General features: G+C 41.0%; 1 protein-coding gene across 1 annotated transcript; it reads right to left on the bottom strand.

The window, feature by feature from the left end:
- Positions 1-5,515: 5,515 nt before the first annotated feature.
- On the bottom strand, positions 5,516-12,667 carry LOC117673034 (vomeronasal type-2 receptor 26-like). Its single transcript, XM_087893441.1, has 5 exons — positions 12,380-12,667; positions 11,186-11,845; positions 9,661-9,888; positions 8,097-8,223; positions 5,516-6,417 (listed from the first exon to the last, which is right to left on the bottom strand). Exons 1-5 carry the CDS (start codon positions 12,665-12,667, stop codon positions 5,516-5,518), a joined length of 2,205 nt encoding a protein of 734 aa, XP_087749567.1.
- Positions 12,668-13,638: the final 971 nt, after the last annotated feature.

The raw sequence follows: 13,638 nt of genomic DNA, 5'->3' as shown, positions 1-13,638 counted from the left end.
GCAAACCCTCTCCGTGGGGGCCAATGACTCACCCCCAATAGTCAGTGATGGCACCAACTGACTATATCGGGATGTTGGAAACCACAGCCACTTGGTCTTGGATGGGTTGAGCCTGAATCTGTTTCTCCCCATCCAGATCCGCACAGCCTCCGGGCACCGGGACATCACTTCAAGGGCATCATTGGGGTGGTCTGGGGTGGAGATGTACAGCTGAGTGTCATCAGCGTACTGATGGTACTTCACTCCAAAACGACGGATGATCTCGCCCTGCGGCTTGACATAAATGTTGAACAGAAGGGGAGAGAGGACTGACCTCTGTGGCACCCCCACATATAAGGCGCCTCGGGGTCGACCTCTGCCCCCCCGCCAACACAGACTGTGACTGGTCGGAGAGAAAGGAGGAGAACCACCGTAACACAGTGCCCCCCACCCCCAACTCCTCCAACCGGTGCAGCAAGATACCATGGTTGATGGAATCAAAAGCCGCTGAGAGATCTAACAGGACCAGGACAGAGGAGCAACCCCTGTCCCGAGCCCTCCAAAGATCATCAACCAACACGACCAATGCTGTTTCTGTGCTGTGCCCAGGCCTGAAGCCCAACTGGAATGGATCCAGATAAACTGTTTCATCCAGGTACTGGGGAAGCTGTCGCGCAACCACACTCTCAACAACCTTCACCACAAAGGGAAGTTTGGAGACCGGACAATAGTTAGCTAACACTGCCGGGTCCAGGGAAGGCTTCTTGAGGAGAGGCCTCTTCACCACCCCTTTCAAGGTGGTGGGAAAGTCACCCTCACTCAACGAAGCATTTATAATCCTCTGGAGCCAGCCTCGTGTCACCTCCTGAGAAGCCAGTACCAACCAGGAGGGACACGGGTCCAACAAACATGTGGTCATGTTCAGTCTACCCAGAATCCTGTCCATGTCTTCAGGAGTCACAAGGTCAAATTCTTCCCAGATAACATTCTCAAGACCTGCCTCCACCATCCCCCCCGAATCTACCCAGTCAGAGTCCAAGTTTTCCCGAATCTGAGTGATTTTTTCATACAGATATTGTACAAAGTCCTCAGCTCTACCCTCCAAGGGCTCCTCCCGCACTCCCCGATGGAGTAAGGAGTGGGTCACCCTAAACAGGGCAACTGGGCGATTATTTGATGATGCAATAAGAGCGGTGAAATAGTTACCTTTTGCCACTTTTATCGCCACTAGGTAAGTCTTAATATGAGATCTTACCAGTGTTCGGTCGGAATCAGGGAGACTGGCCCTCCAATTGCTCTCCAGGCGTCTTTTCCGGCGCTTCATCTCCCTCAGCTCCTCAGAAAACCAAGGAGCCAGGTGAGACCGGCGCCAGATCAGAGGCCGCAAAGGCACGACCCGATCCAAAGCACCAGCAGACGCCCAGGCGGCCACTAGGTCTCCAGTCGAGGCATGAGCCAGAGCCTCAGGGAATGATCCAAGCTCTGTCTGGAACCTATCAGGTTCCATCAGGCGCCTGGGGTGGAACCATCTCATCTGTTCTGCCTCCCTGCAGACGGGTGTGGCGGTTCGAAAGTCAAGGCAAAGGAGGGAGTGATCTGACCATGAAAAGGGCTCGATCACTATATCGCCTATCTCAAGATCACTCAACCACTGTCCAGAGACAAAAACTAGATCCAGCGTGTTTCCTGGAAGCCATGAACTCACGAGCCATCTCAGATGTCACACCTACGGATGGCAAGTTAAAATCCCCCATGACCATAAGCCTGGGGGTGTCAACTGCCACCGCGGCTATCACGTTGAGTAGCTTGGGCAGGGCTGACGCCATGTGGCAGGGAGCCAGGTACGTGATCAGCAAGCCCATCTGTACCCCATGACCCCACTTCACAAGGAGAGACTCACAACCAGCGGTCTGAGGAACAGTGGCCTCCCTTGGCCCAAGACCTTTTTTAATAACAACTGCCACGCCACGCCCCTCCTCTGTGACCTCGGCTGATGAAATGCGCGGAAACCAGGTGGGCACATTTCAACAAGGGGGACCCCCCCTCCTGGCCCAACCAGGTCTCCTTAATACCCGCCAGGTCCGCTTCCCCCTCCTGAACAAGATCACAAATGAGGGGGGCCTTATTTACCACAGACCTGGCATTGTACAACATCAGCTGAAGGCCCAGGCCCTGAGGATCTGTGCAACCTGGGGAACAAGCAGAGCATTGGGGGCTGGAGTGCACCACCACTCAAAAACAGCGAGCGTGCGCTCCCACAACACAATATGGCCCCCTGCTCCCGCCATATCTGCCCCTCCCACCCACAGTATTGATGACAAGTCCATCATCGGAACAAGCTCTAACCCCCTCCTTGACCCCATGTCCTACATCCCCCATGCTGAGCCCCTCTGCTGGGCCTGACCCTCTTCTCAGTGGGTTATCCCCCACACCCACAACCCTGGTTCTAATCCGACCCTCCCACCGGGACCCCTTAAAACTTTTGCTAAAAGTTATCTCTTTATCTTATCAAAACACCTCCTGAAATTGTAAATGTTATCATTTACCCACTTTGACTTTGATAAATTAAATTAAACTGTTTCATTAATGACTACTTGACAGCTCTTAAAGTAAAATTTTGAATGCCTGTTCTCAGGTGTTAGTATAGTTTTCAATATATACCCATTACACATTCATTACAATATATTCAGTCTAAATCTAATGGAAAATATTAATTCTATAACATTTATACTTAACACATATTCACTATATACTGAGGAATAAGCCCATAAGATTTCAATAGGGCGTTCTTAAGGTCTTTTTTAAAATCACATTTATATGGGCAGCCATATAATGTGGCTCTGAACAACATGCAAAAATCTAGAAAAACAATTTAAAAATACAATATTTAAAATGAGATTAGATTATGAGCAGTGGAGGCAGTTCATGAGATGAAATTTATCTTGTGATCCCCTGGTCTGTTGATATAAGAGGATTTAAGGAATTCTAGAAGATTGGCAAAGATTGAGCCTATCTCACCTGGTGATGTGCCATAGGGCAGGTACCACAGTGGAAACTATTTGTCTCCTGTATAAGGATGTAATTTCTTAGCAGATGGGACAGCAACATACCTCTGATGGGCATGTAATCCAGAGGAGGTACTCCATCTAATAACATGGCCCAATGCCAGGAAGTTCATAGTGACAGGATCCTAAACTAATGAAAAATATCAAAACATCATGCAATTCTATACATTGTTATTGCTTTTTCCTTGTTAGCTGCTCTCTTTTATTCAGATTAGGTCTCAACAAAATTATATAGCATTTGTGGAAAACTATGCAGATCAGTAACCCATCATTGGAGACTGTAATGGAGAAGATCTCCACAACAATCATATATTTTTCTTTTATTTATTTATTTATTATATTTCTATACCGCCTTTCTCCCGTAGGACTCAAGGCGGTGTACAGTCAAGAAAAATATAGACACACAAACATCATAAAATTGCTAATTAAAATTATTACTTAGTTTGGTCAATTAAATAAAACCCAGAATTAGATCACATTTAAAAAATCATTCACATGTTCATATGTTTAGCCCCGCCTGTTGGAACATCAGGGTCTTGAGGGCATGGCGGAAAGCACGGAGATCAGGGATATTCCGTATCTCCGGGGGCAGTTCATTCCAAAGGGTTGGAGCCCTCACAGAGAAGGCCCTCCCCCTGGGAGTCGCCAGTCGACATAATTTGACTGACGGTACTCTGAGTAGTCCCTCCCTGTGAGAACAAACTGGTCGGTGGGAGGCTATTGGTGGCAAAAGACGGTCTCGTAGGTACCCAGGTCCTAATCCATGGAGCTTAGTGCTTAGCTTTTGTGCTAGGATATGTTGAAACAAAGAAAACAGACACCCACTGAAAAAGACCAATAAGGTAATATGCTTGGTTTCATTAAAAGTACTAGGCATGGAACATGGAACTGGTTACATATACAATTTGTATTGTTACATCATAATGAAGTTCATAAAGATGGAATTCCTCATCTTCACATATTCTTGGTTGACTCAGCCTTCCATCCTTCCAAAGTTGGTAAAATGAAGACCTAGATTGTTGTAAATTGCTTAGAGAGTGATGTAAAGCACTGTGAAGTGGTACATAAATCTAAGTGCTATTGCTATTGCTCTTCTTATACTGGGATAAGAGGACCTTTAGTATGCCCTATTTCAGAAAACAGACCAGCTGTTCCCAAAGAATGAGGCAATGCAAAAATATCTATGACAGAAAGACCAGAAGTCAGTGAAAATGTAACTTTGATTGCAAGTGAACACTCAGATTGCAAAAAATATAAGCCAGGACTTGATGGGTTAATATTATTTTGTATTGTACTTGGGAACTACTGTGGGAGAATGCAGTACTTTCAATAAGGATGCGATACTGATTGAAGCAGAGAGTCCAGAGTTTAGTCCAGAGTTTAGTAGGACTTTCGTCAGGTGCATGGGTATAAGATTTTAGCAATAGCACTTATATACTGCTTTACCAGGGGTGAAATGCTCCCGGTTCGGACTGGATTGCCCAATCTGGTAGTGATGGCGGTGGGTGGTGCGGAGAACCGGCAGCAAAAATCCCTGCGCCTCCCCCATGCCCAGCTGAGCCGTGTGATCATCAGAGGCTCTTTTTTTTTTTAACTTTTAAAAGCATTTTATCTACAACTTCTTCCGCCAAAAAAAATGCTTTTAAATGCTTTTAAAAGTAAAAAAAAGAAAGCCTCTGATGATCACATGGCTCAGTGGGATCTCAGAGGCATTTCAAAGCATTTTTTTCTGCAACCTCTTCCGGGGAAGAGGTGGTTAAAAAAATGCTTTGAAAAGGCTCTGACGAACAGGCAACACAGCTGGGATCGTCAGAGCCTTTTCAAAGCATTTTTTAACCACCTCTTCCCTGGAAGAGGTTGCAGAAAAAAATGCTTTAAAAGTCTCTCTGACGATCCCAGCTGAGTTGCCTGATCGTCAGAGAGACTTTTCAAAGCATTTTTTAAAATGATCAGGCAACTCAGCTGGGATCATCAGAGAGACTTTTAAAGCATTTTTTTCTGCAACCCCTTCAGCGGAAGAGGTGGTTAAAAAAATGCTTTGAAAAGGCTCTGACGATCCCAGCTGTGTTCCTGATCGGCAGAGGCTTTTCAAAGCATTTTTTTGCATTTGCAGAAAAAATGCTTTGAAAAGTTAAAATAAAAAAAAGTTGGCCATGCCCACCCAGTCACATTACCCTCCCACCAAGCCATGCCCACAGAACCGATAGTAACAAATTTTACATTTCACCCTGCGCTTTACAGTGCTTTACAGCCTAAGTGGTTTACAGAGTCAGCATATTACCCCAACAATTTGGGTCCTCATTTTACCTACCTCAGAAGGATGGAAGGCTAAGTTAACCTTGAGCCTGGTGAGATATGAACTCCAAATTGCAGGTAGCCAGCAGTCAGCAGAAATAGTGCTGCACTATAACCACTGCAGCACCATGCATCTTATGAATGAATAAAAGGATTAAAGGGCCATGCATACTCTTTTATTGTTTTTTCCTTGTTAGCTGTTTTTTATTGTTCAAGTCAGGTCTAAAAATAATGATGAAGCATTTAGGGGAAAAGATGCAAATCAGCAATGCAGCACTGGAAGTTATAATGGAGAAGATCTCCACAGCAACCATGTATTTCCCTTTTGTACTCTGATAGGTTGGAACAAAAGACAACCACACACTACAAAAGATCAACATGCTGAATGTAATATGCTTGGCTTCATTGAAAGTGTTGGGCAATTTTCTTGCGAGGAAAGCCACCACGAAACTAACAATGGCAAGGAAACCCATAAAGCCCAAAACACAGTAAAACATGAGGACTGATCCTTCATTGCATTTCAAAATGATTTCATCTGTTGTTGAATTCATGTCAGAATCTGGAAATGGGGGAGAGATTGCCAGCCAAGTTATACAAATCATAACCTGAATAAAAGAGCAGCAAGATACTATGGACCCACCTAGTCTTTTCCCCACCCATCTAGTCATCTTGGAACCTGGCTTGGTGGCCATGAAAGCTACAACCACAATGATGGTTTTGGCTAAAACACAAGAGATGGCCACCGAAAAGATGATGCCAAAGGCAGTTTGACGAAGGGCACATGCCACCTTGGAGGGTTTGCCAATGAATAACAAAGCACAAAGGAAACATAATAGGAGAGCAATGAGGAGAACATAAGTAAGACCTTGGTTGTTGGCTTTAACTAGAGGAGTGTTCTTATTCATGATAAAGATCCAAAGAAATACTACTGTGATGAAAGAACAGAATAGAGTGGAAGCAGCCAAAATAGTTCCCAGTTTTTCTTCATACATGAGAAAAGTAATAATTTTGTGGATACAGGCATCCTGATTCTTGTTTGGGTACTTATCTTGTGGACATTCAATACAAGTATCCATGTCTAGAAAAGAAAATACAAAGTCAGGATATTGTACCATTGAATTTGCATTAATATCAGTAAAAAAGTGTTTGTCTTTTATATTTTGTCTGAAGTTCTCTCTGCAATATTCCATTTTTAAAATAAAATTTATCAAAAAACATATTAAACAGTTAAAACTAATAGAATCAGTAATTCAAAAATACATTAAAAAAGAAAAGATATTGTATATATTAGTATATTGTATACAACCCCTCCCCAAAAAGAAAATAAGAAATAAGAAAAACAATTTTTCTTCCCTTCCTCAACAAGTGTATTCAACATTAACAATTTATCAACCAAATGCAACCAAATGTATCTTTATACTATACTTTACCCCATTTTCTATAAGCTCATCTGTAAATCTTCAGCCCTCCTTATTAATCAGCAAATTAATAATATACTGCATTCTTGGGGCATCAAAATAATTGTTAAAATTTTAATTTAAAATTGTTAAAAATTATTAGTTAGAAGGTAGTATTCTGGGTTAACTCTGCCCACTGCCAGGAGTTCGATCCTGAACAACTCAAAGTTGACTCAGCCTTCCATCCTTCTGAGATCAGTAAAATGAAGACCCAGATTGTTGGGGGCAATAGGCTGACTCTCTAAACTGCTTAGAGAGGGTTATATAGACTATGAAGCAGTATATAAATCTAAGTGCTATTGCTATACCCTTCCATTTAATCTAAATTCACCTCATCCCTCTTTTTAAAAATCAAAATCTATTCCTAATTAACATTTAAACATTACAAAAAATAAAAACTATTAAAGATGTTCAGAAATAGGAATCCCTGATTTAAAAATAAAAATAATAATGTGGCAATTGCAAACTAACTCATTAGATTCAGTTGAACATTTGTCTCCAACACTCCATGAACAAAAAGGATTAATTGTCTAAGAAGATTCAAGTATGTACCATATTTGTTGGAGTATAAAACATACCTTTTTCCCCAAAAAAAGGGGGTGAAAATCTGGATGTGTTTTATAGTCCAAATGTAGCCCCTCCCAGCTTCTCAAATGGAGGTTTCAGAGGCTGAAAAAAGCATCAGAAACGAAGCTTCAGAAAAGAAGCCCCCAAACAGAGCTTCAGAGGCTTTTTTTCTGAAGCTGTTTCGGAGGCTTTCAGAGGCAAAAAAGAGCAAAAAATAAAGCAAGGCACAGAGCTCACAACCAAGGAACCTGTTGCTAAAATTCACCTTTTGGAACAGGAGATTGGGGGTATTCTGGGAAGCTGATCCACCTGCCAATCAGCTTTTTTCTTATTTTCCTCCCCAAAAACTAAGATGCGTCTTATACTCCGGTGCGTCTTATACTCCTAAAAATACAGTATGTCCTCCATAAATAAGGTACTTGGTGTTTTTATTTATATAAAATAAAGCTAGATATAAAAGATTTCCCTGGGCAAAAGATCATTTAAATTTAAATATAGTCAATAAAAGAACAACAGGAGTAAAAGACATGGGAAATTATCCATTAAAAAAAAAAAAAAAACCTCCTGAAGATCAAAATGTGTATCTCTTCATTATTATGGATGATATGGGTTTTAGGATCTTAGACAAGAAATGTCTTTATTTACATCCACAGAAGATTAAAGCATGATAGCAGGAATGTCAATGTATTTTATTTTTACTATGCCTAAAAGCTATACAAATGAAGTCTCCTACCCTCCTGGATAGCCATTTTTCCATCTGGACATCGGAGACAATCATAGCAGCAAAATGGCTTCCCTTCTATCTTGCTCTTACTATAGCCAGGAGAGCACTTGTTATTACACTGAGAAAGTGGCTGGGTCTGTATGTAATGAAAAGAGAGACTGTATTTCTCTAAACAATTTGAACATAAATATCAAGCATGCTGTACCTTCCAATATGCATGTTTAACCAGTGGTTGAATTCATTTTTTTTTTTTACTACCGGTTCTGTGGGCATGGCTTAGTGTGTGTGGTGTGGCTTGGTGGGCATGGCAGGGGAAGGATACTGCAAAAATCTCCATTTCCACCCCACTCCAGGGGAAGGACACTGCAAAATCTCCATTCCCATCACACTCCAGGGGAAGGATATCCCAAAATCTCCATTCCCACCCCACTCCTGGGGGAAGGATATTGCAAAATCTCCATTCCCACCCCACTCTGGGGCTAGCCAGAGGTGGCATTTGCCGGTTCTCCAAACTACTCAAAATTTCCGCTACTTGTTCTCCAGAACTGTCAGAACCTGCACAATAGCACCCCTGTGTTTAACTATATATTTTTTTATTTTTATTTTATATCCAATTTATATACTGCCCTTCTCCCTGAGGACTCAGGGCAGTGTACAGCCGAATAAAAACATAAATTACAAACATTAAAATAGTATTAAAAGAATATATATAAATTTGGCCCCGTAATTTAATTATCATATAAGGTTATGTTTCCTTTATTGATTGATGAATTCATGGGATAATAATGTTGCATCTATTATGATAGTGTATATACTGCATTCTTGGGGCATCAAAATATAATTGTTAACCAAAACATGTTATAAAATCTTTGAATATTGGGAAAATCTGGCAACCAATTCACTGCCGGTGAATGGGGGTGTGGCCTACTTGGCCTCCTGCACCACGGCGGGGGGGGGGGGGGGGTTGATGTTGCCCTCCCCAGGCTCTGAAGGATTTCCTTGGGCCTCCAGGAAGGCGAAAACAGTGTTCCCTGGGCATAGGAGGCCCTCCAGAGGCTGAAATGGGCCTGTTTTCAGATTGCCAGTGCTGCCGGTAGGCCTGTTTTTCACCCTGCCCAGGCTCCAGAGGCTTCTATTAAGCCTCCGGGAGGGTGAAAATGGCCTCCCCCAGGCTCCGGAGGCCCTCCGGAGGCCAGAAACGGACCCATTTCTGGACTTCTGGCATTTCCAGTGGGCCCATTTTTCACACTCCCAGAGCCTCCGCACATGCCCTGCACTGGCCTGGCCTGGCATCCAAAATGGGCCATGTGGAAACTCCTGGTAGGGGTGTGGTGGGCGGGGTCAGCCAGTCCTTGGAACAACTGGTCCGGCAAACCAAATTAAAATTAAAATCCGGTTCACCCGAACTAGTCCAAACTGGCTGAATCTCACCCCTGCTAGAAAGAGAAGAGTGATAGATATTGCACCAGGATTTCTCTTTCCAAATGTTCTTATTGAATGAAACATTTGCTTTTTGAATTCTTTTAGTAATTGACTCCTAATAGGATATAATTAGAAGATAGTTAGATCATACCTGGTTAAACCTCCGTGGCCATACAATTTCATCCTTAACCATGGTAAGCATCTCTTCTTGGGACTCTACCAGGTCTATCCTTCCAACTCTGACTCTCAAGAAAGACTGGTTTGGAAAAGTGATCCAATTAATAATATCAAATCCAACTTCTAACTCTCCATACTGGTTGAAGGAAATTTTTTCTCCAACACTATTGTTGAATGAGACTCTTCTCATAACGTAGTTGAGCTTAATTGCAAAACAAAGAAAAGGAGTACAGAATTCATTCATTCATATATCAATGAATCAACAGCTTTTTTACTGTTCTGATGGATATAGTTTATTTGTTTAAATTATTTATAGAGCTACCCATCTCAAAGTAGTGATTCTGAATGGCATACAAGGATCAAAACCAATATATATATATATATACATATAAAATCTTTTAAGAAGGCCAGTAAGCACACTAACTCTAGTCAATAATGCTGACTGCAAATTCATAGATTTTAAAATTGCAATTTATAGAATTATATATCCTACCTCTATTATTTTTATAAAGAACTCAAGGCAGCAAATATATTTAATACAAGTAGTCCTCAACTTGCAACCACAATTGAGTGCAAAATCTATGTGAGAAAATTGTTAAGTGAGTTTTGCCCCATTTTATGACTTTTCTTGTCACATTTCCTAAGTGAATCATTGCAGTTGTTAAATTAGTAATATGTTTGTCAAGTGAATTTAGTTTCCTCATAGACTTTGCTTGTCAGAAGATTGCAAAAGGTGATCATATGAGTCAGGGACACTGAAAATCATCATAAATATTAGTCAGTTGTCAAGATCCAAATGTAGATCATGTGACTATGGGGATGCTGCAATGCTCATAAGGGTGAAAATGGTCATTAGCAGAGGTGGGTTTCATCAGGTTCTGACCAGTTCTGGAGAACTGGTAGTGGAAACTTTGAGTAGTTCGGAGAACCGGTAAGTACGACCTCCGACTGGCCCCGCCCCCATCTATTCTCTGCCTCCTGAGTCCCAGCTGACCGGGATGAAATGGAGATTTTGCAGTATCCTTCCCCTGCTCTGCCATGTCCACCAAGCCACGCCCACAGAACCGGTAGTAAAAAAATTTGAATCCCGCCATAAGTCACATTTTTCAGCGCCATTGTAATTTCAAATGGTCACTAAACGAACTCTTGTAAATCAAAGACTACCTATAATCCTTCCTCCTCCTGAGAAGAATTGAGTTGAGACTGGACCAAATTCACCCAACTGGATTTCATGCCTAAAATGGATCTAAAATTCACAGTCTCCCAGTTTCTAGACTGGTGCCTTAACCTCCTGACAAAACTGGTTGTTATATCTTCAATGAAGGAAATCTGTGTCCTCATTTCTTTGAAAGGGAAGTGAGGTGCTTGCAGACAATTGAATAAATTAAGATTCAGCTTCTAAAAGGTATTGTTGGAGAAATGTATTTCACTATCTAGATTCTGTTATAATGCATGCAGGTATGAGGAGCCCTCTGCTCTTTGCTTGATCAAGACATTACCTTCCAGAGTGGTTGTTTTAGAAGTTTCTCTTTGGCTTCCTGCTCTCCTCTTTTGCATTTGGGAAGAGATGACTGGAAGTTATGTAATGTATGTGCCACTACATAGACGGCATTGTAGACACTGTAGCTGTGGCCGGTCATGTCCATTTCAAGCACAGATGTAGGAAGATTGTCAAGCTTTTCTTTTCCAGTGCAGATGGCCTTATCTTCTTCATCCATTAAGGATTTGGAGAATGAACATTCAAATGCACTTTCCCAAAAAAGTCTCATAATGCTATCTTCTTCTTCCAAGGTAGGGTTTCTCGTCTGAAGAAATCTCCGGAATCCCACTACTTCCTTTGAGCGAATTGAAAAGGACAGAGCACCATGGAGGAAATCTGTATCCTCATTTCTTTGGAAGGGAAGTGAGGTGAAATCCATCTGAGTTGTCATAATCCACACTTTGACTCTTTTCCATAGTGGTTTTCCTTCTTGTTTGGACAGGGTGGGAAATAATCTCAGTAGAATCATTTCTTCAATTTGACAAAAAACCATCACTATATTAACAGTGCTTCCCATAATGACATCAAACATTTCAAATCCAGCTTCCACAGAAGACAAAATGTCATCTGAGTAAGAGATTGCTGGCAATTCTTTACTGAAAGCGAGGCAGATGCCATTCTGAGAGAACATGGGAACCATGTCGTGTATAAACTTTTAACCATAGTCATTATTTGTATATATCATTCCAATCCAAGTCCATCTGAAGTGTAGCAATAAGTGCAAAATGCCCTTGTACTGATGGTCCATGTGTGGAAACATCAGCTGATATGCAGCATCCTGTGTTTTTGCATCCATTTGTGGAGTTGAGCCATAAATGAGCTGAAGAAAACACATGGAAATATGGAGTAGATGAAAAAAAAAAGACTGCATGTAGTGATATTTATTTAAAGCTGAAAAGTCTGAAACTAGAATTTCAGCATCAAAGGCTGTTAGAAATTTAAATCCACACTTCATTAAAGAATTTGGGAAACCCTAATAGTAATCTCAGCATGGCGAGCTGGACCAAACCGGTAGCATTTCACCCCTGCCTTAACCACTAGATCAAATTACCTCTGCTCTGTACCATATTAGTCTGTACCATAAGAAAATGCTTGGGGGAAAAAATCCCACGCATTCCCCCCCACCTCCCAAGATCCCAAGCAAGAATTGTACCTGGGGTATTTTGTAGAGAGACAAAATGGTGTTCATATGCGCCTGAACTGAAGAGGTTGGTCCTCCAATAACAGCTATTGGTCTGTTCTGCTGGTCACAGCTGTAGTTAGGAATGAATTTGTCTTTAGAAGAAAATACCTCCAGCGAGGCACGATAGGTCCAAGTTGTAGTAAAATAGTTATTATAGATATGGAAGCCCAAGGTGTGATTCTGTAAAATATGCAAATCTTCATTGATCTCCTTGACTGCAAATTGCAAAGCCAGAAACTGTTGGTATAGAGGTGTCATGATCCTAAAAGTAAATGTAATTTTTCACAGCACTTGTCTCATAATTCCATACTTAGAATATTTCATTTTAGCAAAATGCAAAGTATTTTTATTGATATGCATGATCATCAACAATTATATTCAAATTCAATCAACTTTTCTTACCAGATTTTTTTTTTTTTTTTTTTTTACAATTTAGAATATTGTATTTCTCTTTTTATCTCAAGTTTCCTCAGGAAAATCAGTTGTTAAGGATGAATGTGAAAAGAGACTGCTAAAAATCAAAAAATGGGAGAGCAAAAGGGATGTCTGAACAAACAGAAGAAATGGCTAAGAAGGGAAAAGAAGGCAAAACCAAGAAAGTTAAGGATCTCTGGAAGGAATTGTACAAAAGCTTTCAGTGAGCTGTTAGAAAAGACAAGAAGCAATCTCAAAATGCAAAAGGAGGTCCTAACTTTGAACTGCTCCACTAAATGATATAAATTTACAGATAGTAAATGGAATTAAGGGAATTTATTTTTAAAAAATAGATACATTGAAATTATGTGTTGTAGATATGTCAGCCTCCAATATCCCTTAGAAGAAATTCTCACTTACGAACTCTTTAGTAATTGAAGAAAATGTTAGATCACTACTCTGGGTTATTACTAATTTAGGGAAGAACTGATAGTACATCTAGTGACATAGGGCAAGCTTTGTATAGCAAGCTTTGGCACATACATTTAATCAATTAATTAAACAAACAAATAGCAGGAGAAGAATTCATAAAGGTTATAACTATTTTGCCAGGAAATCTGAAAAATGACAAATGGGAAACCGATTGGAAGAAGTCAGGCTACATATCAATACTAAAAAAAAGGAGTGTAATGGAGTATAAAAACAATATACTTAATTTCACTTGCTAGCAAAATAATGAATAGTATTATCCAATGCTGATTAACATCCAACATATAAAGGGAGAAGTCAGATATTTAAGATGGTACTAGAAGAGC

Source organism: Pantherophis guttatus, chromosome 4, assembly GCF_059756535.1.
Source record: "Pantherophis guttatus breed Tessera chromosome 4, ASM5975653v1, whole genome shotgun sequence".
Classification (NCBI taxonomy): domain Eukaryota; kingdom Metazoa; phylum Chordata; class Lepidosauria; order Squamata; family Colubridae; genus Pantherophis; species Pantherophis guttatus.
The sequence above is the reverse complement of the archived record's forward strand: the minus strand, read 5'-3'. Positions and strand labels throughout refer to the sequence as shown.

Bases quoted from the DNA above. Each gene is read 5' to 3' on its own strand.
- LOC117673034 (XM_087893441.1), bottom strand. From the start codon at position 12,667: ATGACACCTCTATACCAACAGTTTCTGGCTTTGCAATTTGCAGTCAAG. The intron at 11,846-12,379 runs GTACAATTCTTG...ATGTTCTCTCAG, and splicing joins CTCTCTACAAAATACCCCAG to AATGGCATCTGCCTCGCTTT. The intron at 6,418-8,096 runs GTAGGAGACTTC...TTTCTTTTCTAG, and splicing joins AAAAATGGCTATCCAGGAGG to ACATGGATACTTGTATTGAA.